A 22,773-nucleotide genomic window follows, 5' to 3' on the forward strand; every position below is an offset into this window, starting at 1 on the left:
TTTGGTGGTGGTTTATCTTTTGATCATCACTGACTGAAGTTCATTGTTTCCCCATCTTATTATTTTCCACCACATCAATGGAAATGTGCAGTAGCAGCAGAGCAGTGAGAGAAGGTATGTGTTTTATGTGCAGTGGAAGAAGTACTGAGCAAAATCTCCAGATAAAAATACTCCACTACAAGTACAAGTCATGCATTCTTAACTTTACCAAAGTACAAATACAAAAATATCAGCAAGTAAAAGTACTCATTATGCAGGAGAATGGCCACTGTAATATTCTAGTAAAGAACAAGTACCTCAAATAAATGTCCATAGTTGCTTTCCACCGTTGCTTACTGTGTATCTTTATAGAGCAGTGAATACAGGTACTTGCTAAGATTGTATCCATCTGGCACACCACCACACATTAATCTGCAATGTCAAGAAGAAAAAACTCTTGAAAACTGCTAGTGAGACAACTATTACGAACCACTGACACAAAGTTACCTGGGAGGTCAGTGATGAGTGGGACAAATTACAATTTGTTTTTCTGTTAATACACATTAATATGGAAACAGATTTATGGAAGCACTAATGAGCTTTATAGCCCCATCTGGAGTCCACCACCAGTCAGTCTCAGGCTCTGTCTGCAACAGTAGACCGACATCCTTCCAGTTCCCTGCAGCTCAGTCCAGCACAGCCAGAGGAAAGAATGACAGCAGCTGACCTGCAGAGCCAGAGAGTGAGATAACCAGGCCTCTCTCTCTCTCTGTTTTTTAACTCACAGTCACATTTGCTCTCTTGTTATTGACTCACAGCAGCACATCACTTCACGATGACTTTATCAGAGCATTATTAAGAGGACGGGTAAACTGAAATAAATCAGCTCTTATATTTAACGACTGACACCAAACAGAAGGTGCACCATAAGGATTCTCATGTTTCCTACTGAGTCACATGACTGTCAATGTGTATTGCTATAGTCAGTTCTTGCCTCCTTTGACATTTAGCAATTATATAAAAAGCCTGACAGGAGAGATGTAATCATTTAAAGTCAGTTTCACCCTTTAAAAGAGCTGCTACAACCCTGATCATCATTGACTGAGGTTGACATGTTTTCTTAGTTTAGGTCCTGTCCACATAGTGAATTTACTCTGAACAAAACCAAGGTGTGTTTTGAATGTATGGATGGCTAGCTGCTAGCTTACAAAATGCAACAAATACATGACTAAAACCATAGTGGAGCTGTTGGAATGTGTTTTTTCTCATATGTTGCTGGCTGGCAGTTTCCTCCAGTGTTTGAGCTAAGCAAGGCTAAACACGTCCTGGAGCAACTGCTCTACTGAACGCTGTAGAAATTTGCATCAAAAATGTTCATGAAATAATCACGTTTATTTTCTGTGAGTAGTCTACAAACACATGTTCTTCAGAAGAAATTATCCTGATATTTATACATAATTATATTTAAAATATTTAGAGTTATTGATAAGGGTATTCATCGTCATGTTGTTAATAGTGTCTGTATTAATGATATACACATTATTATTAAACAATATGCCCTGCTGTCCAATAAACAACCCTGCAACAAAAACTACCTTGGCATTAGACAGATTATTAGAAACACTGTCAACACGTAGTTGACAGTTGGCCTGAGTTATTTAGAATCATTAATGTTCAGGGTGCCATCTAGTGGTCACATAGAGAAACTGCAACACTACATTCCATTTGTTTCTAATACAGTGTCATTATCAGTATAAATGTTGTTATTATTATCATCATGTACAGTTAATTATAAGTATGATTACTACAAATAACCACATTAACATCAGTACTGGCAACAACTGAATAAAGAGCTGCTTTAATAACAGTTTTCTGGTGAGACCTGTCAACCTGACACGTTCATACCAGCTTCAAGGCAGACATGATAGGCATACTAAAACTTCTGGTGAACGATTTCAAAATACAGTGACCAAACAAGTAATCAGAAATGAGTTAACAAAAATGATTGTGTTGAATGAGTTTGTTCTGAGTTGTGGCTCCATATGGCTAAATAGCAGAATAGGGGAACACAGAAGAGTAGGAAAATAACAACACTATGTGGGAGAGTGTTGCGTGGTGATTTTTGTTTCTGCTATAACACAGTGATAGCCAAGCAGGAGCCTGTAACATGCAACATTAACAAGCCTGGATCACCTTCTCTCTCTTCCATAAAAGAAAGGTGCTGTTTATGATCAAAGCTACAGCCATGAGATGGATGGAACATGAAGATTAGCTCAGTGTGTTCAGAAGTGTTAAATTGTTTAAGGTTTCTGTGCATGCACCTCTCTCATTATAGCATATTTATGTTTTATGTGCATTATCATTACATATCATCAGTTTTTCTGCTGTATTTCAGGGATTATGCCCTCTGCATGTACGCCAGAACAGCCTGGGCTTTCTTAACTCTGTTACTCTCTGGTGGAAACTTTACACTTTGATTGATCTTCTTATATTCCAACTGGCAAAATAAACTCCAGTCGATAATACCAGAGCCAGCGGATCTGTCCTTCTTAGCCAAACAGCCGTAACTGTGTGAGCAATGAAACTGAGAACAACAAGACTGAATAGCTCACATGATAAGAGTCAGAAATATATTTTTTCTGATGTTATTTTTTCTGATAGTAATAAATGTCGGTTGTCCACCACCATGAGGTTCACATTATGGTTTGGAGTGACACGTCTTGACAACATTTGGAAAGATTGCCATGACATTTGGCACATTAATGTCACCCTCAGGATGAAATACCATAACTTAAAGCCCCTGACTTTTCCTCGCCACCATCGCGTCAAAATTTCAGTTTGTCCAATACTTTGGTTTATGGCAATATACTTGCAAAACTCATGACATTCACATCATCCTCAGCTGTACTTTGTGTTTATTGCTAATTAGCAAATGTTAGTATGCTAACGCACTAAACTAAAATGATGAACATGGTCAACATTATACCTACTAAACATCAGCATGTTAGCATTGTCATTGTGAGCATGTTAGTATGCTGACATCAACATTTACCTTGAAGCACTGCTCTGCCAATAGCCTCACAGAGCCGCTAGCATGGCTAGACCCCTTGTAGGGGCCTCAACCCCCAAGTTGGGAACCACTGCAATAATTATTCAGGAAACTGAGGTCCAAACAGATATTACCTAAACTGGTACCAGGTACTCAATCATGAACTAAAATATCAGATATGCACATACAAAAATTACAAGTTGTTTTTCCTGACTCGATGATCAACAATGTCTTGTTTTGTTTCCTTATTTGCTTTCATTTACAGTCAACGGGGCGAAACACATACCGTTTTCTCTTTAACTATCCACTTAATCTTTTCCAAGTGCAATCAAATTATTACATAGCACCCTGACATCTTAGATGTCTATGTGAGTAAACCTCACATCGAAAGTCTTTTGTTCTAGTCAGAGTCCTACTTATGTGTGTGAGTCTCTCATACATGCTCTGATAGCCGTAATCCCACTGTGACTCTCACATGATGAAGAAATCTCACGCCTCACAACAGCCAGAGGCTAAACACTGCATGGTTTCTCCACCTCTGCTCACATGCTCCTCTGTTCATACTGTAGCGAATGCTCCCCCTATGTTCCACTTTAGCTTGTGTCATTCTGACCAGCTAAAAGCACAGGAAGAATCGTCTCCCAGTGGTTGACAACATGAGGAGATATTTGGTGATAAAAAGGCTTCCTTTGCTGTGGTTGAGGAGGGACACTACGCAGAATGAGTCCAGTCCGCTCATACCAAAGGTAGGTTTTGTTACGTTAAGTTGGTAAGGGGTCACTTTGGAACTGCTGTTTTATTACGTTATGTTCCCATCTGAATTTGGAGTACCTATCTGTAGTTAGGTGTTTGAGGTGGCATTAGTTCTCAAGAACTATGGTATTTAGTTGCATTCCTGTGTGTCCAAAGGCTGCAAAAGAGGATTCTGCGGAGCTTGGCCATGTCACCACTGAATTTCACCAAGAGGGGCAAAACAATGGACAGGACAACAACAGCCCTGTATTCCAACCCCACTACGGTTATTCTTTGATGGACTATTTCCTAAAATACTTCCTGTTCCTATGCAATCTGGTGTTCACAGTTCTGGGCCTGGTGGTTCTTGGACTGGGCATGTGGGGCCTCATCAGCAAGGAATCGTTTGCTCAGGAGAAAATAGGCAGTATTGGCACTGACCCAATGCTGATATTTGTGACTCTGGGCTTTGTGCTGACTATGCTCTGCCTGTCAGGCTGTGTAGGAGTTTTAAGAGAGAACTGCTCCTTACTGAAGGTGTTCACTGCCGCGTTGCTGACATTCATCACAGCCCAGGTGCTGGCCGCCATTATGGCCTACAGTCTACAAGATCAGATTGGAGGCTACCTGCGGTCAGGGATGTTAGCTGCAATGGTGCGCTACCAGGATGATCTGGATCTGAGGTTCATCACGGACGAGATTCAGTCAAATCTGCAGTGCTGTGGGGCAGATAACTATCGTGACTGGGAGATCAACATGTGAGTAGAGGGTGACTAACTTGGATTTATTTATTAAAAAAGTGCCTTGAAAAAATGAATGTGCTGCTGAGAGTGTTATTGGATATTTTTTCCTTCCCTCAGATATTACAACTGCTCAGCTCCAGGAGTGCTGTCCTGTGGCGTCCCTGCGACATGCTGTGTGGACCCTTTGGAGAACGGCACAGTGTGGAACTCTCAGTGTGGTTTGGGAGCCCAGCTGCTGGATGAGTTTACTGCTCAGAGTGTGATCTTCCTGGGCGGTTGCCTGGGAGGAATCTCTCGTTGGATCGAGCATCACAAGGGCCTGATTGGGACAGTTGGAATCGTTGTACTGGGGGTCCAGATTCTGGCTCTGTTTATCACTACGCGACTGTTGGAACGCATCCAGTGGCATAAAGTTTACATGTAACATGATGTGATGAATATATTGTATGCTGATATTTAATGAGTACTAATTGCTTTTGGATCTCCACCTTGTTTGTCACCTGTGGTAAAAATATAAGAAAAATAACTACTAATTTTAAGAACGCAAATTCCAACATAAATTGTCATGGTGACAGACTAAAGTGCATTATTCGGCTGGCAAAAATCCATATTTTGATTCAGAAAGACATTCTATCAAAAGAATCTAAGACATTTAAAGTTTCAAAGCCCAGGAAGAGCTAGTTAACATTTAGTTACAAAACCAGCGATGCCTTGCCTAACTCTAAATATACCGTATGCGCCTTATATATTGTTGTGCTGTGAAAACCTTGACTTGTCCGGGACATCATGTTGTACCTTTTTACTTCAGCAAAATGCCAACAAATGAGGACACTCAAAATCAGGCACACTTTCCAAAAAGGTTTATCTGAAAACAAGCTAGCCAAGCTAGCCTAAAAATCTTATTTTAATTCTCAATTCTCCTCATAAGCTCTTGATGAAAACGCAAATAGTTCAACATTTTGGGAAATACATTCTAACACAAGCTAGATGAAAAGACTGATACCACTCCCATGAGTCTACGGTAAATATGAATGAATATAAATATGGCTCCTCAGTGCCTGGAGTCTTGTTGTCAAACAAAATATAACATGTTAATTAGTGAGCTTTAGAGGTGCTGGTAGGTATATTTTGTTACCTTTGAACAGAGCCACGCTAGCGGTTTATCTTTTGTGCTAAGCTAAGCTAATTGGCTGCTAGCTGTAGCTTAATTTTTACCATATAGACATGAGAGTGGTATCATGCTTCTCATCTAACCCTCAGCAAGAAAGTAAAGAAGGGTACTTCCCAAAATGTCAAACTATTCCTTTAAGTATTTGTAAATTGCGCATGACATAGCATGCTAAATGCATGGGAACAGACTGAGACTGAGACTGTTTAACTGATCCTGAATTACTTATTATTTTGTGGTTTGCATATACTACTCTTTTTTGAAAAGGGACAAATAAAGCATTATAATGGGAATTATGTAGTCTTTCAAAACACATTAGCATAGTTTAATAACACGCTAAATTTGGCAAAATCAAGAAATGATTGAAATTGTTAAAAAAATTCCAAGCTTTATTCTGAGTTTGATTAAACATGATGCTGTTGATTGTGATGAAACTCCGTCTTTGAAGCCGTAAGCAAGCTTCCAGTTACAGCTCCCACTGCAACCTCAGGCAATGACACAAGGACACATTCAGCATTAGTGGGTGGTGGACGTTAAAATGGCAGCTTGAGAGTCTTATGAAAATAGATTTAATGTATAAAACAACATAGGCAAAGAACAGAATCCATAATATGCAGACATCTGTTTACATGTTAGTTAACCATAAACTAAAAGAACTATTTAAAAAAAAAAAAAAAGCCAATACTGATGATCTAGATTGTTGGGATTGGTTGAAATTCCAGTTGCTGAACATCAGTTCCCTTTAGTAGATATAAAACTAATTTCTCAGCAAAGAGCCTCAGATGATACCATACTGAGCCAGTTCGTGTAGCTCAAGATGGCTATACGCTTCCCATGGGCAGATTACGGTAAAGTCTGAAAAAGAAAGAACAAATAGCGAGTAGCAGAAAGAAAAAGTTGTGTGGTTTGTGTGTAGTTTTTCATAGTGTGGTGGCCTAAATGTGGTACTTCTGCTTACCAGTGCCAAGCCATTCCATTCCTGGGATCTCCTCTCCAAAGCTGAGGAAGACAGAAAATCACAAGCTTTATTGAGGGTACATTTTTAAAAGACAAACTTTCTTGATGACACTTGTGAAAAGGGCAAGGCCTACCCAATGACGCCCCTCTTGGGAGGCTTGCTCTTGAACTGGCGGCTGTTCCTCTGTTTGAACTTGGGTGGGCCGGATCCAGGGCCGGTGGCTCTGAGGGGAGCTTTGTTGCCAGTCTTCGCTTCAGGTTTGGCCACATCCACATTCATACTTCTGTTGTTTGAACTGTAATGGGACGGTCAATGTGTCATAAAAAGTGATATAATGCATAAAAATATTAAGATATATTGTCTGTTTTGTGGCCAAATTTAAATACATTGCATTCAAGACAAATATCCATTTCCACTACTCTGTATTTTACTATTACACTAGACCATCTGAAATTAACTGTCCTACTGCGATTACAAAGGCTTCTAAATAACCTCTGAAAAAATACAGACTTGTGTAAAGACAATGAGGGCTCCTGTAATCTCACGCTCACATTACTAATTAACCCTCCACGATGCCTTTGAGCCACAGCACCTTTATAATCAGATTACTGTGAGGACATGCTGAATTTGCTTGTGGTCCTAACCTGACAACAGCTCATTAATTACTCAGTCAGATTGAAAGGAGTTTTGGAAGGAAACTTTACAAAACTGCAACATTATTACAAGGAAAATTGGTACCCAGGTGGAAGAAAATAACTATTAAATAACCAGTAATTAGTAATTATTATTTAAAGAAATTCAAAGCAGATTTTAGTAAATACTTCTGTGCACATAATTTAATTACAAGTAAACTTTAAATTGTTATATGTTTATTCTAAAAATTGCTAAGAAGGACTCACTGTGCAAAAATATACTCAGTGACCACTTTATTAGGTACACCTGTACAATCTAATGCAATCAACACAACAGCTCTGCCATAAATTTGACCATTACTAATGTTAGAATGTTCAGGTGTTTTTTTACATTATCATAAATGTGTAAATTCAATGTTTATTATTGAGATCATAGTTTAAAGTGGTGTTAAACTGAACTACATTATATTGAGAGGTGTTTCAATTTTGTTTTCAATACAATGCAGTCCACTACAACACCACCACTAAATATGACCTCTATGTTAAAAGATATAATTTAATTGACTATAAAACTGAACATTATAGGCATCATAAAAGTAGATTTTATGGCAGAACAGTTGTATTGGATTGCATTAGACTGTACAAGTGTACCTAATAAAGTGACCACTATTATTGGACACATGGTTTCCCAATTTCCAAACACATTTTAACCTGTGAATTACATATTTTAATACAATAAACTGAGCAAGCACTTTCTCATAATAATAAAATAAAATAACATCTTAAGTCGTAAGCACAGAAAAATGGAAATAAACAATGTAAGAGAAATTGTTATATATGATTTAACAATATTAATATTATATATGATAACCTGACAATGTGTCCAAAAATTCACATGTGCACTGAAATCCGTTTGCAGCTCAAAAACCTGATCTAAGTGGTTGCTAAGACTCACCAGTTGTTTTGCTGTGTATTTTTGTTGGTCATGTTGTAGAGATCAGGGCATGTTGCATGATGTGTTCAGTGAAGCCCTCTTATACACCTCAGACTCTGAGAAGATTATGACGCTTACCAGTCAATAAACTGCAGGGCCCTCATCACTTGTTGGATTTGTCCTATGATCCTCAGTATCTCCCCATCACCTGCAATATTACGCAACGACTGCAGACAAGAACATACTTGCATGAACAGTGGCAGCATTCTCCTTTCATCAGCAATCTCTCAGATTGAGTTGTATTATGTCCTCACTGGTAATACCCACAACCCCACACACACACACACACACACCTCCCACACACCTAAACACACGCTGCTTCTGCTGCTGGAAACATGAATGGCACACTGTTTGTCACATGTCTGATACATGCCCTGGGGGCAAAATGCTGAATGAGCTACGGTGCCCACAGCTGATTGCAGGGCTGCAACTAATGATCGTGTTCATTGTTGGTAAACCTGCAGATTTTTTTTTTTGATGAAAAGATTAATCATTCGATCTATGAAATGTCAAAATAATACTAAAAATACTAAAAATGACATTCACAATTTCTGAAAACCAAAGGTGACATCTTCAAAGGTTTTGTTTTGCTGTGGTGGGAAGTACATTTACTCAAGTACTGTACTTATACTTTACTTTAGTGTTTCCATTTTATGCTATTTCAGATAAAATAGTGTACTTTCACTATTAATCTGACAACTTTAGTTACTAGTTCCTCTGCAGATTAACACTTTTACAATCAAAATATATCATCAGATAATAGGATACATTGCTATGGATGATATGACCCAACAATGTATTAAGAAATTAACTCCTCTTCAATATTAAAATGCTGCTTACGTGTAAATACATTAGTAACAATGATCCTACAAAATAATATAATATATATAGAATATTTTGAACTCTTATATAATGAATAACTTGTACTTTTCTCTTTCACTTTTGATATTTTATGTACATTTTGATCATGATACTTCCATATACTTAAGAGATGTTTTGAATGCAGGATTTGTACTTGGAGCAGAGTATTTTTACATTGTGGTATTAATACATTTACTTTAGTAAATGATCTGAGTACTTCTTCCTCCACTGTTGTTTTGTCAAACCCCCAGTTCAAACCTCAAAGGCATACAACATACAATGATTTAAAACAGAAAAGCAAATCATCCCATTTGAGAAGATGGAATTAGCAAATAGTTGACATATTTGTCTGATTAAACAACAACACAATTGATCAATTATTAAAATTGTTGCTGATTTTAATTTTATGTCAATAAACAAACTGATTAATCAACTTGTGTTAGATCTAGCAATGATTGTCTATCAGTTTGTGAGGCTGTGAGTATTGACTGTGACTCAGTCTTACTCCTTTTAAGACCCTCTTACATCATCAAAACTATTTCTTATATGAAAACTACATGGTATTACCATTTTCAAAATAAAGATTTAGTGCACAATTTTTATTTTTCAAATAAGAGTATTACCTTTGTCTGACTTCTGTTTTGATTTGGAATCAACAATTAAAACAAGTGCTTGTTTTGGTTTGAGGAAGTCCAGCTATTTCAGGATAGTTCCAGTGACAAGGAGGAGGTGTGTTTATCATTTGATAAACTTCTGATCTGCAGGACAAAGCTGAATAGCACAAATTTCTTCTAAATGGATCAGTGGAAGACCTACTCTCTCTGATAGGTTTGTAAATAACATAAATAATACCACAAGCAATTGAATAGTAGCCTAACAATAAAGTCTGGCTTTATTAATACAGTAATTTACTATATTTATTTTTTATTTGTTAGTTTATTTGTTTGTAGATGATTGTGGTTAATATTTTATTTATTTTTTGTGTGTGTTCAAGAAACTCCAATGTGTGTTGTGCATAATCAGACTATCTTATTATAGGCAGAATAAAACACTGTCTGGGTGGTCAAATACCAAATAAACTCCACTGTATCTGTACTTCAAATTCAACATCTCTGTAGTGTTGGGTAAACAAACTGAACCAACGACGCCATCTAGTGGTGACAGATAGAAGCACCAGCAGTCATTTTAGCCAATTAGGATAATATTGTTAGGATGACGTCTCCAGCAAAGATCGTCTGTCCCATCAGTGTATCACTCTGGGATAAAATGATTCCGCCAGACGGAATTTCTGTTTTATCTGTGAAATAGGTGTAAAAAGTACGTATACGTCAACATAGTGTCATGATTAAGTTAACTATATCAAAGAAATTTTCAAGTATACACAGGCCACTTAAAACTACAGGTAAACCAGTATAAGAGAAGAGCAAGGTGCAAGAGCCTCAACATGTCGACACTTAGTGGGGTCTTTGAAATAGGTAATTACACGGGAGGGGAACTGGGACATGTTTTTCTTTGATAGATTTTCTCCATGCCTCTGTGAGCTCGAGGAGAAGTGAGTTAGAACTCTTGAAGACACCACGAGGAGTCGAAACCACCACGGTACCCAAAAACAGCCACAGAGTGAGAGCTCTTCACTTCCGCCCTCCCTGTCACTTGAGGTAGAGGTTCGTGGGTTAAAGGTTATACATGCTGCTCCACATGTGTTATTGTTGTGTTAAGCTAATTTGTAATGCATTGAAATAAACTACAGTAACATGGGGAAGAATAAGAAGAACAGAACTAACCAGTCAGGAAAGCAAGCGGACAAGGCCGGACAACGTCCAAGGTAACGTAAGGAAGCTAATGTGTAGCTAACAGGAAAAACTGTTAGCTAGCTAGCTACAGCAGCTAGCTGTTTTTAGCTGTCTACGTTAGTTGTGAACTATCATAATGCGATTCAACTTGATAATATCATCCTTGTATTAAACTGAGGACACGTACCTGCATTATACATGTCTTTCAAAACGGGTGTTTATTCCTCTTTTTCCTACATGTTCTCTGGGCTGTAATGTGTCTAAACAGTGATAAGCTCAAACGAGATGGTAACGTTAAACCCCAAAAAGCCAAACCAGACCACCTCAAAGACATCCCCTTTAGGCTCCGAGAGATAATGAAGAGCAAGGAGAGAATGAAAACGGGACCCTTGAGGGCCAAAAAACTAAAAAAGGGTGAGTAGAAAAGCTTCTTTATACTTTGGTTATGCATACAGTCATGGATTTGTTCATAACCAGTGAGGAATTTGCTTCTGTCTCTTTAGCCATCTCCCCTAAAGGTAAACCAGAGGATTCCCAGTGTGGAGACATACCGGTCCCACATTTCAGGAGGGGAAAGGAGGAAAGTGAAAAAGCATACCTGCGGCGCATGGAGAATGAGACAAAACACATCCTCTTCCTCACCAGGAATCAAGTAGAGAGAAAGCCTGAACTGGATGCAGACAAACAAGAGAGGCCAGCAGACAAGAGCAAGTCTGAGAAAAAGAAGGAGTGAGTACACTTTGACTTGTAATCATCTTAACTGATATGTTTGTGCTGATATGGGATGTCAATGAAGGGTGGGGCCTACTGAGTCAGTTCAACCCCATCCTCCTGCATAGGGTACTAACTGTATGCCATGTATGGGTAGGTAATAACTTCTTTGTTGGTTTTTGGCTAAGTGCAACAAAAATGCCCTACTGGGACAATGAAGACATTCAAATGTAATCTGTTGTGGATTTATGTACTGTAGCACTTTATCGTCTTTGGTTACAGTCAAAGATTGAATTTAACAAAAAGTTGCATTATTTTTCTTGGAGACCTGTAGGTGAATTAAAAACAGCAATATCAAACTTTGTTTATGGACCGTCTCAAAAAGATAACTTTGAAAAGTGCTTTCCATTCCAAGTAAAAATGGTAAAACCAAACGTGCAGTTAAATGACTTGGATAACAGTAAATAACAATAGAAAATAGACCACAGTAAAACACAGAAATGTAAAAGTGATTATCATTCCTGGATGATACATGTCTTAATTTATTTGATCTTTGCTGTCTTGCTACAGGTATGATAAAGTCAGATTACAGAGGCTACATCAGAAAAAGTTGGACAGACAAGAGGCCAAGATGGAAAAAGAGATGTTTATAGGTAATGAAAGCACGTTTTCAGTTATTTCCTCTATAATTTAGTACAAGCATGCACTGGCCAAATTTGAGGTGCGTTTAAGGTCATCAGGAGGTAGGTTCCATCAATGCAGCTGACTGTTCTTCAAGTTTATCAGAAAGGTATTTTGTCCCCAAGCTTTTCAGTAATTTATATACTTGCAGGGGATAAAGGATATGTTCTATAACTAATTGGAAGTCAGTGTAATTTGGGGAAAGTCAAACTAGACCTGCAAAAGTCCTCTCTGCTGGAGCAGAAGGCATGATTTTTTTCAAAATCTTGCATGGACTTGAAACCTGTAATTCTTGCTATTTGTTTCAGGTGAAATAATTCTACAGCAGCTCCTGCTGCTAACTTTACCTTAATGTAGCTACTGATTTTTGTTCATGTTTAGTGTCTGGTCCTGAAATGAAACGGATGAGAAGTAACTAGCTGAATATTTCTGGGACAGGTTTATTTAAAACAGAGATATTTTATATAAACAATGAATCATATGACTACATGTAATGTGAGGGGGTTGTTTATAGTGAGGAACCTACAGACAATTGCCACTCAACACTGTGGTTCCCCTCACTGTACTGAGCTTTTTTAGTCTATTCTATTTTGGATTATTGTTTTAGTTTTCAGCCCACAATTCTGCTCACACCAACCTTGTGTTCAGCAAAAAAAGCTCTGACAAACCCACTGTATGCTACCTGCACTGCAGAGTGTTAAAATTAGCAACTAGCTGGTGAACATAGTGGAGCATTTATTAGCTAAGGTGCCAGGTATTTACATAAGAACTTGGTTGAGGCCAGTTTGGTTTGCTAACACATTTGCCATAACAACTTAATAAGGTGATAGAAGTGTTGTGATTACCACTTCTAATACTGCCTCATATATATATATATATATATATATATATACACACACATATATGTATGTATGAATGAATGAATGAATGATACAATTGTCAAAGCAGAATAAGATATAAAACTTGTTTGTATACTGATGTGATGGGTTTGTGTTTTGTAGATAATGTTCCCTTTGGTGAAGTTTCAATGGCCCCGCCGTCTTTGAGCACCAAACCCAAGAAAGCTCCCGTCAAATCTCAGGTAACCTGCTATGCAGTTATCACATGTTATGTTGGTGATTTTAATGGTTGAGTAAGAGGTTAACTTTGTTTTTTCCCCTCTACCGCTGTCATCCAGAAGGCATCAAGGGACCTGCTTCTCAACTCTCTCCTGGGCCACACTGAGGCCTCCACAACCAAGCCCTCCATGGCCAGACAGAGAATCGTGGAGGAAGAGAGGGAGCGAGCAGTGGAGGCCTACCGTTATCTTAAGAAACAGAAACAGCTGCAACACGAGGCCAGGGCTGCCAGTCTGGAAAAACTCAAGAACCTTCAGTGATGTTTCATGTCAAAGAATTATAAGTCCCCGACTTCAGTCCCCAGTGAAGTCCAGAAACTGACTCAGATTGTAAGATAACCATCAGCCGACTGTATTATGTAACTCTGGAACTGATAGGCCAGCGGCGGAGCTTACCACAAAGTAGCTAATTGTCAGGGAAAGAAGCAAACATTTGCATCCACAGGCCACAGTTTGAGGTAAGTAGTTATCAACATTCACCTGCCAATTTCAGTATCATATTTAGCAAAAAATAAAACAGGACATTCAGATTGTTAATGCCTGTTTAAATGTCTTATAAACAAGACAAACTGATCACCCCTAACTAAATACATCCAGACATGTGACTTTCTCACCCTTGTAACTGTGTTGGTGCTCATTTGTATTTACACTGTTTTCATATTTGTATCTTTAGGTAAGCACTATGACATCATTTGTGTTATGGTAGACAATAAAATCATTAAGGTTTTCTCAAGGAAAAGACAAGCCTCTGAGTGTTTGCTGTGGTTCCACTAGATGGCAGTCCTGCTGTAGAATGCTGTTTTCATATTGTTCGAATGGAGAGCTGACAGAAGATGCAGGCTGAATTTAGGACCTTTTTTAAAGTAAAAATGTATTTTTGGTGGCACACTGTGCCATAATATATATGTGAATTTATGGCTGTAGTATTTTACCATATTTCTGTCTTTTATATATTATATATTATATCTAAAATGTAAAGAATTATGTTAAGAAAAAATCGCACTGTGGGGTCTATTTAGTAGCTGTTATGGAGCTTTCGGTCATATCACATGATTTTCATCAGCAGATGGCATTTGACCAATTGTCACAGAATTGTAGGTGTTCAAATTCCCATTTTTTCCTGAGCACTTTAAAGAGACGCTTCCCCCCCTATAATCAAAAATGCATACTTTCCTTGTACCTGTAGTGCTATTTATCCATCTAGATTGTTTTGGTGTGAGTTGCCGAGGGACTTCTTGTCCATATTGACTCATCTTTGCAGATATATCTTTCTCAGGTGCGATTTCCAAGGTCAAGAATTAACTTTAACCTCAGTTATAAGAATACATTTATAAAAATATTGGGGCACTGAATACAAAAACTGTTCATACTTTGTTTCCCTTTGTACCTCTCAGAGAGCCTGAATCACTTTAGCCTTTTTAAATGTGGAGCACTTATTAGAGCCTGGCACAGCTATTTACTTTTGTAATCCTTAAAAGGTTTAACCTCATGAAAAAGGCCTTTGTTTAAATTTTGGCTTCTGGTACAAACTGTACAAATTCAGAGATGTTTTGTTTGACAACTTCATCTTTCAAACCATCCTAGATCTAAAAGCAAACATTATACTGATAATTTTTGTGCAAGAGTGATTTGCTGACTAATATCACCAGCTGGTATTACCTATTAATACTGAATCCCTGTTGTCTGGTCTGTAGGTTCAGTCATTTCTGTTTGATCTGCTTTTTTTTTTTCATCTGTGTTTGTCCACTGATGGTTGTCACAGTGACATGGAAATGCATTAAGTGGGGACAGCTGCTTGTGATTGGTAGTGCTGACTCCTTTGAGCTGAGCTGAACCACCATTGGTCATGTAACCACCCATGTCCATGTGCACAAGACATCTATTCATATTGATAGGGGATTAACAGTTGCTGCCTGTCAGAGAAAGATGCTGTTTTTGATTTCAGCTCAAGTCACTGATCAAGATTCATGTCTAATACACTTAAAATAAATGCCATGGCAAGGTTTCATGTGTTTATATTGTGGGATCCCTCTTCTGCAGTGACACTTTAGCAGTTACCTCTTTATGAGATGGATGGGTAAAATCTAAGGCTCCTTTGGGACAGCCTATAGTGTTGCCCATTAATCTAGAGCTAACCAGGTCAGTGATGTTGGACAGTAACTAAGTAAACAGGCAGATGTTGGAAATGCAAAAAGAACATTGTATTAAATGTCTGAATGCTGTGTATTGTTTAAATTTAGATCAATTTTTCCTGTTGTGTGTTCACCTTTGATTGTTTGTCAAGACTGTGCTGCCTATCTGCATGTTTTTTGCAGCTATTTGCATCCATTTTTATTTCCACACGCAGGGGATCAAAGGATGCAGGCACGAGGCATTGCAGAGTTAAATCTCAACATCTTCTGTTGTACATTTCTGATCTGTCTGATTTCCAGTGTGTGAGCAATTTCCTCTCTGAGCAAGTATTCATGGGTGCTGACAGTACAGGATGGTGGGAGTAATTGGGAGAGAGCCTACTCAGCCTGCTGCTAGGCAGCCACAGCTCACTCTGAAGCTCTTAGTGTGTGTGTGTGTGTGTGTGTGTGTGTGTGTGTGTGTGTGTGACAAATTATATGTGAATAATTGTACCTCTCCCTGTAGAGAAAAGGAAGAACTCATAAGTCAGTAGCAGTCCATGCTAATTTGTCCCCTCAGAATAATGTTTTGAATATAGAGTATGTTTATTTCAAAACCATATACCAGTACCATATATCAGTAGCATTTTAAAACTGTTTAAATAATGATCACTTTCAGTCACTGTGTGTGTGATGGTGCTCATTTGCAACCCACTCAGCTTCCTATGTAACAAACATGAATGCAGAGAAGGTTCGGCAGCCTTTTACTGCTGCTGCTGCTCTCAGACAGTGCACTTTTTTAATCAGGTACTCAAATCTCACTCAATGCTCCAAACTCAAACTGTAAGTGCATCCACTCTGTTGCTCTAAGACTCTTACAGTCCTGAATCCAAACTAGAAAAGAGCATTACATGGATTTATTGTCGGAATTTACTGGTTGGATAGTGTAACATTCCCATTCTCAGGGTCACCTAAAATAGTTTACAGCCTTGTTCAGCAGTGTAAGCCCACGCACCACAATACGAGAGCCAATCCCTGCACAGGGCCCCAGGTAAACCTGTTAAATCGCATCACGCCAATATATGTAAATAACTAGGCAGTGTACATGATAATCCTTTCGACACTTCCTCTTGCATTATCCCACATCTGCGTCCTTGTGAGTTGTGTACCTGTTACCAGATCCAACAGCCACACAGGATTAAAGTAACCTTTACAGGTTTAATAAATTAGAATTTAAACCTTTACATAAATTTACATTTTTATAAATCTAAGACACTACAAAATGGCTACACTATGGCTTTCAGAGGAAGTCTGAATCAGAACATAATTTCACAAGTGAACAAAGTATGTTTTACAACAGCCAACAGATTAACAGTCATCAGAAACAAGAAATTATATTGGTGAGAACACAATAACAGCTTTCAATGTTTGTGAATAAAAACTAAAATGTAACCGTTAAATCATAGACATGCCTTTGCTTTAAACTCTCCGTATCTAATCCTTGTCTACTGTTTCTCCACCATCAACCTACAGAGGGTTGGTTGTTACCTGACAATTTTATACATTGTTCCTCTTTGGGATTTAGATTTTTTAGAAATGTAAAAAGTAGAGACAGAACAGTTTTTGGTCTTTCTCTTAGCTACAAGGTAAAGTAAATACTTTCAGAGATACATACATTTCTCTTGGATTATTGACTTTTTTGGGAGTCCAATGAGTACAAGCTACAAGTGAGCAAAGCTGGTTTATAGTTGACAGTAAAAGGTTTAGGCCACTAGTTGCCATAAAGGGAGAATGGAAATGGAAGAGAGAAGCTGAGGCATAACCTTTCCATATGAAAATCATTTGCTGTATAAGCTGTCCTATCTCTGATATTGTCAGCTTTTTTTATAATATTTGATTTATGACACTTAGCCCTTGTGCATACAGAACAGACAAGCAGTGCACATCAGAGGAAATGAAGTATAAGACAAAATGAAGTGTTTGTATGAGAGGAGCTAGTTCATATTACTGCATATTGCTGGAGATTCACCACAGTGTGTTGTTATTTAAAGCATCTTTCTAAGGAAGAGAAAGAGGGAGCATTAGATTTGAAACTAGGAACTCTCAGGATAGAACAAACCCCTGGTGGAGATTTATTTCATAGCTGTAACAACCAAGCATGTAAGTGACTCTTGCCTCACACTGCAGTTGCGTGACAGTCCTTAAGAAGGCAAGGACTCGACCAAGCGAGGCAGGGAGCTGCCACTTCCTGGATTCAAATACGGGGGTGTGGCTCGAGGGATCATCGCTTCTTGGTTCATCTGTAGAAACACACAGACACGTGATTATTTCAGATGTGACAGAAGAGGCGATTTTTTTATTTTTTTTTTGCGGTGTGAAATATTGTGTACACACTCACCTTAGTCAGACCTTTGGCAATCAGGGCTATTTCAGTGGGCTGGTACACACAACTTCGTAGCTGACCATTATAAGCACCATATGGAGACACTGGCTTTGTGGGTACTGGTAAAGAAAAGGTAGAAGAGGATGGAAAAGAATAAGAGTTTGTTGTGATGATCATTGTCCAGGCTGTTACTTTGAATTTTTTTGTTTTAGGTCAGACTTAGCACAAGTTTGAAGACATTTTTAAACACAAAACACACTTTTAAGACATCTGCCATTGTTTAAAGAGGACTCTTGGACAACAGTCTCTGTAGCAACAGACATTTACTCAAACTGACTAGTTAAGTGAATCAATATATTTGTTGCATCTTTCAGGAAAAATCAGACACCTTCGCACAAGTTGGACATTGTAAAACTTTAAAAACACACTGCAGTATATCCTATTTTAAATATGTGAAAAGGGGCATGGTTCCTGAATGATACATATTTAGTTTTAGTTAAGTAGATTACCTTGGGCGCTGTCAGACACTAATACATGTGGACAAAAAAGCAATTCATTGTCGGCAGGTCTGACATCTCAGGCATGTAAGCATGAAAGAGAATGTGTTAGTTATGTGTGTTACAATACAGCTTATCTTACCTGCTTAATTTTCCCAGACAGGAATGAGCATCCCACAGAACATTTTTGCATGGCAGGCGCCACTCAGTTCAACACATTGAACAGGCAGAGCTACAGTAGTACACAGAGCCCATAAAAAGTATTGACACACAAAAATCCCCTCTCCCTCTCCTCAGACACTGAAAAGTTGACACTGAATATCAGTGGATGCTGTTTAAACTTCTCAGAGATTTAAGCAGTTTTGAATAGGAAGAAAAGAGGAAGTCCATTGTTTTTCACTTCGGTGTTACATGGCTGACTTGAAGAATATAAAAGGTTTCTTGGTAACTTTTTGTCAATGCACCTGGACTAATCACACTTGAAGCTAAAAGAGACGGATTCAAAATAATCCTCAGTTTTGATGACAAAAAAACTGCAGGTAAAAGGTTTTACTGCCCCACCTCTTTATGTGTGTGAGGGGATGTGAACAATGATGATTATACTGACAGATCATTACAGTGAACATTTTGACATGCCTGCAAGTTGTTATTCTCATGTATTTCATTATTGTACTTGTTGACAAGATCTGCGTTCGCAGAGACTAACAAATGGAACATAAGAGCAAAATTGTGCTGCTTTTTGGTGTTTTTTCAAAAATAGAAATAGTAATTTTCCAATTATTTCACAATCGTTTCCTTTGGCGCTAGAGGCAACAGCAGATTATTGGTACCTTTCATTAGCTACATTGTTGCGTTTCATTATGGCATAGAGCTCACCTGTGCTTGGTTGTAACACTGTTGCCAGTTTGCACACTGAAGAAGGGCGTCTGCCCAAAGCGCATGTCCTGCTGATTCAATTTGATTTTATGGATTCAGCACACATCTATACATGATGTAGTTGAGCGCAAAGAGATAATGTTATTTTAAGATTAATGTGTGACTGTAATTTGTCACACTGTACCTGTAGGAGGCTCGTCCATAGAGAAGGCTTTATTCTCCATATACACGTTCTGTTGGGGTGGCTCTGGCTCCTTCAGGATGTTGTCATAAACCAGGCTCCTAGCAGGATAAACATGATCTCCATCATGTGGCTGCTCCTGGTCTGGGTCCTCCTGGGTCAGTAAGCAGATTTCTGGGATGGTGTAGAGGAAGAGGAACACCCAGGCATTTGACACCACAGCTACAGCCAGAGTAGGATCGTCCCAGCTGGGATTCCCGGTCACTCTGTTCCCATGGATGTACATGACAATCCAAGCTACCCAGATAGCCATGGTACAGAGCCCCGTGACCAGGATGAAAGCTCCATCTCTGCGCCACTGCTTGTGCTTGTGTGTCAGTGAGGGCACAGGCATCAGCAGCACAGCTAGAAGCAGAACCATCACATAGATCAGAGCCATTACAAAGTCCTGGTTAGCAATGCTGCAGGGCAGGTCAGGGACAATGACACCAGTGGGTGGGCTCCTGACCACAGTGACGATGAGCCACTCAGTGTTGATGATCACCTCGACCAGCCACAGACCCAGGGCTCCCAGGCATAGCATCCAGCTCCTGGGCCCCCGGCCTCGCCGCTCCAGCAGGGCGAGCCACAACCCATGCATCACCAGGCAGGCTAGACAGCCTGAGAACAGCACTCCAAAGAGGAACCTCCGTGCAGCACAGCTGGTGGAGTACCGACCTACGATGAAGGCAAAACTGAGTCCAAAAAGTCCGAGAGTGAAGATTAGAATTCCCGCCTGCAAGGCCACCATACCCTTTCTCTTCTTGTCTGTCACAAACGGTAAGCAGGCCATGAGGATGATGAAGAGCACAAAGGAAGTCACCACACCAGCAACAGCAACGGCCTCCACCACGACCCCCCACACTGTAGTCAGGTCACACAGGTTGTAGTATATAGAGTTGATACTGGAACCACATCCTTTTGGAGCACTGGTCGGTCCCATGGCTTCACTGCAGGTTTTTAAAAAATGCTGCAATAAAAATCCTCCAGTTATTTAAACATGGAGGCAAATACTAAAGTTGCAAACTATATTCTTTGCATCTCTTATTAAAACAGGAATGCAAATACAAACTACTGACTTAACATGCATCTGAAAAAGATGCATCCATAGACTATTACTGTGCTACTGCACAGTAAATCCACATTGCCCGCTGTAGAGTTTCACAACAAACTGATCTCAGCTGTGTGGAGTCTTACTGTCTTGTACTAAAATTGCTGCCCATTGAAATAAATTCATTCGAGTCTCTGAAGAATCCGGTTTACAACAAATTGTCTCCCCTGTCTTTAATTACAACATGTTATAATCACCGCTCAGTGTAGCTGTGCTTGCTACACCTTCTAATCTGCAGAGGCTTCATTTTAACATTTTAACAGGAGACATAATGAGTGTTCCTCAACCAGCATCTCATTCGGTGGTCAAATACAGTTTGATTGTTTTGTATTCAGCTCTAATTCCAATAATGTCCAAGTGTCAATTTAATGATATGTTCCTCTTGCAAGATCCAAAAATCTACAGTTATCAATTTAGCCTAAAAATGATCGAAGGACATTGTCACATTATCAGTGAAAACCACTTATCTCCAAATTTGTCTTGAGGCAAACTGAAATGTCAGGTGTTGAGAAAATAAATTCATTCTTAAGATAAATATACCATTTAAAAATCAATTGGAGTATCTTTCGCAAAGCTCAAAACAGGCCTTTTTTATTTAGCTCATGAAAAATTGACATTTTGGTCAATGTTAATCTAATTAAAAAATCTAAAAATATAGCACATTAAAAGGTCCCCGGTTAAAATCTTTAGGCTATCATTTACACAAGTGCACCATTAAGTATGAATGCATTTAGTATTTGAGTAATATAACAAGCCATCTTACCTGGACTGATGGACTGAACGCAGTTACGGCCACCGCTCCAACAGGTGACTCAGGTGGATTTACTCCGGTGAGGATACCCAGCTCTGCAAAACAAAAACGTTGCCTTGCCCGAAATATATATATATTTTCTCGACTATTATATATATTTCAGGCTCCTGACAGATGGTTCGACCAATTTCTTCGTTCAAATGTTCGCTAAATGGATCCGCGGGTTTTTCGAGAGGGAGGGGGGATTCATGGAAACTCCTCCATCTGCCCACTCCTTCTCTGCTGCTATTGAACCATGTTTTAACGGACTCACCGGCTGTCGCATCAAAGTAGTTGTCCTGTACAGTTATTATTATTCTGTGAATGTAATACTTTCTTTAACGACTCAGCTCAAACCTCTCACTCTCCTTATCCAACCTGTCTGGTGTTTGCAGCTTTGCATATTCTGCGAGATTAACCTCCAGTTTACTTATTTGTTTCAGGCGGCTTACATCCAAACAAAGGGGCCACTCACCTCTCAAGTGAGACGTTTCCACTTTTATATACACACGTGGTCTGAGCTGTGACCTGTTTGACATGCAGAGACTTTGATTATAAACACATTGATGATTGATGATTAATGGCTTTTACAGGTTTAGTGATGAGGTCAGTATGGATAGAACATGGGTGTGTGTGTGTGGGGGGGATTCCACCCATGTACACGCCCCCCAGGAGAAGAGGAAGAGACATACCGCAACGTTTCAATTTGATGTTCCAGTATTAGTAAAATGGACATTTAGCACTTTTGTGATAATTATTGAATTACACTGATGTCATGTTTTATAACAGTTAATATTTTTCATTTGGTTCATTATAATGATATGATATATGATACCGTAATTTACTCCTACGGGTGGAAGAAGTATTCACATCCTTTAAACGTTGCAGTGCCACACTGTAAAAGTGCCCTGCATTCAAAACCTTACTTAAGTAAAAGTATCTAAATATTATCAGTTACATTTACTTAAAGTAAAAGTACTCATTCTGCAGAAAAATAGTCCCTGTCAGTTTTTTAATATTATATATGATGTTTTTGGGTTAATAGGCTATTACTGCATTCATGTTACATTTTACAAGATTGTACTAATTTTAACTACATTATATACTGTTGGGTAGTTTAATCTACAGCAATGCATACTTTTCTATAAGATCATTTTTGTAGTGTTGCTGTCCTGCTGTCCAAACCATCCCCAAATCCCCAAATTTAGAAAAACATGGTTTTCACTGTACAGGAAGGGTGCAATATTTTGCAAACAGTATTTGCCACTGAGATGTAGTGGAGTAGAAGTATAATGTTGCATAAAATTTAAATACTCAAGTAAAGTACAAATACCTCAAATTTGTACTTAAGTACAGTACTAGAGTAA

The 22,773-nt window shown here is 38.7% G+C and overlaps 4 protein-coding genes across 13 annotated transcripts; 2 read left to right on the forward strand and 2 right to left on the reverse strand.

Annotated features, from left to right (window-relative positions):
- Nucleotides 1-3,575: 3,575 nt before the first annotated feature.
- LOC122868880 (tetraspanin-10) lies at nucleotides 3,576-4,932 on the forward strand. The gene is made up of 3 exons (XM_044181292.1): nucleotides 3,576-3,774; nucleotides 3,938-4,518; nucleotides 4,621-4,932. Exons 1-3 carry the CDS (start codon nucleotides 3,685-3,687, stop codon nucleotides 4,925-4,927), a joined length of 978 nt encoding a protein of 325 aa, XP_044037227.1. The 5' UTR covers nucleotides 3,576-3,684; the 3' UTR covers nucleotides 4,928-4,932.
- Nucleotides 4,933-6,033: 1,101 nt separating this feature from the next.
- LOC122869154 (retinal cone rhodopsin-sensitive cGMP 3',5'-cyclic phosphodiesterase subunit gamma-like) lies at nucleotides 6,034-11,643 on the reverse strand. Of its 6 annotated transcripts, none has more exons than XM_044181853.1 (5): nucleotides 11,508-11,643; nucleotides 8,334-8,403; nucleotides 6,763-6,924; nucleotides 6,630-6,670; nucleotides 6,034-6,526 (listed from the first exon to the last, which is right to left on the reverse strand). In XM_044181853.1, the coding sequence occupies exons 2-5, from the start codon at nucleotides 8,357-8,359 to the stop codon at nucleotides 6,450-6,452; spliced, it is 306 nt and encodes a 101-aa protein (XP_044037788.1). In that variant the 5' UTR covers nucleotides 8,360-8,403; nucleotides 11,508-11,643; the 3' UTR covers nucleotides 6,034-6,449. The 6 variants fall into 6 exon arrangements, with proteins under 6 accessions (XP_044037788.1, XP_044037787.1, XP_044037785.1 ...); XM_044181852.1 differs by having other exon boundaries at nucleotides 8,334-8,422; nucleotides 11,508-11,640; XM_044181850.1 differs by having other exon boundaries at nucleotides 8,217-8,422; nucleotides 11,508-11,567.
- On the forward strand, nucleotides 10,727-14,157 carry ccdc137 (coiled-coil domain containing 137). Its single transcript, XM_044181847.1, has 6 exons — nucleotides 10,727-10,941; nucleotides 11,178-11,323; nucleotides 11,413-11,638; nucleotides 12,191-12,273; nucleotides 13,303-13,382; nucleotides 13,479-14,157. Exons 1-6 carry the CDS (start codon nucleotides 10,871-10,873, stop codon nucleotides 13,677-13,679), a joined length of 807 nt encoding a protein of 268 aa, XP_044037782.1. The 5' UTR covers nucleotides 10,727-10,870; the 3' UTR covers nucleotides 13,680-14,157.
- A 1,954-nt stretch (nucleotides 14,158-16,111) lies between these two features.
- LOC122869151 (G-protein coupled receptor family C group 5 member C-like) lies at nucleotides 16,112-22,272 on the reverse strand. 5 transcript variants are annotated; one of them, XM_044181843.1, is made up of 6 exons: nucleotides 21,882-22,272; nucleotides 21,380-21,462; nucleotides 20,259-20,475; nucleotides 19,470-20,183; nucleotides 17,928-18,031; nucleotides 16,112-17,829 (listed from the first exon to the last, which is right to left on the reverse strand). In XM_044181843.1, exons 1-6 carry the CDS (start codon nucleotides 21,943-21,945, stop codon nucleotides 17,731-17,733), a joined length of 1,281 nt encoding a protein of 426 aa, XP_044037778.1. In that variant the 5' UTR covers nucleotides 21,946-22,272; the 3' UTR covers nucleotides 16,112-17,730. The 5 variants fall into 5 exon arrangements, with proteins under 5 accessions (XP_044037778.1, XP_044037777.1, XP_044037776.1 ...); XM_044181842.1 differs by having other exon boundaries at nucleotides 16,112-17,587; nucleotides 17,705-17,829; nucleotides 19,470-20,475; nucleotides 21,882-22,271; XM_044181841.1 differs by having other exon boundaries at nucleotides 19,470-20,475; nucleotides 21,882-22,266.
- Between the last annotated feature and the right edge of the window lie 501 nt (nucleotides 22,273-22,773).

This window comes from Siniperca chuatsi, linkage group LG21 (genome assembly GCF_020085105.1).
Source record: "Siniperca chuatsi isolate FFG_IHB_CAS linkage group LG21, ASM2008510v1, whole genome shotgun sequence".
NCBI classification, from domain to species: Eukaryota; Metazoa; Chordata; class Actinopteri; order Centrarchiformes; family Sinipercidae; genus Siniperca; species Siniperca chuatsi.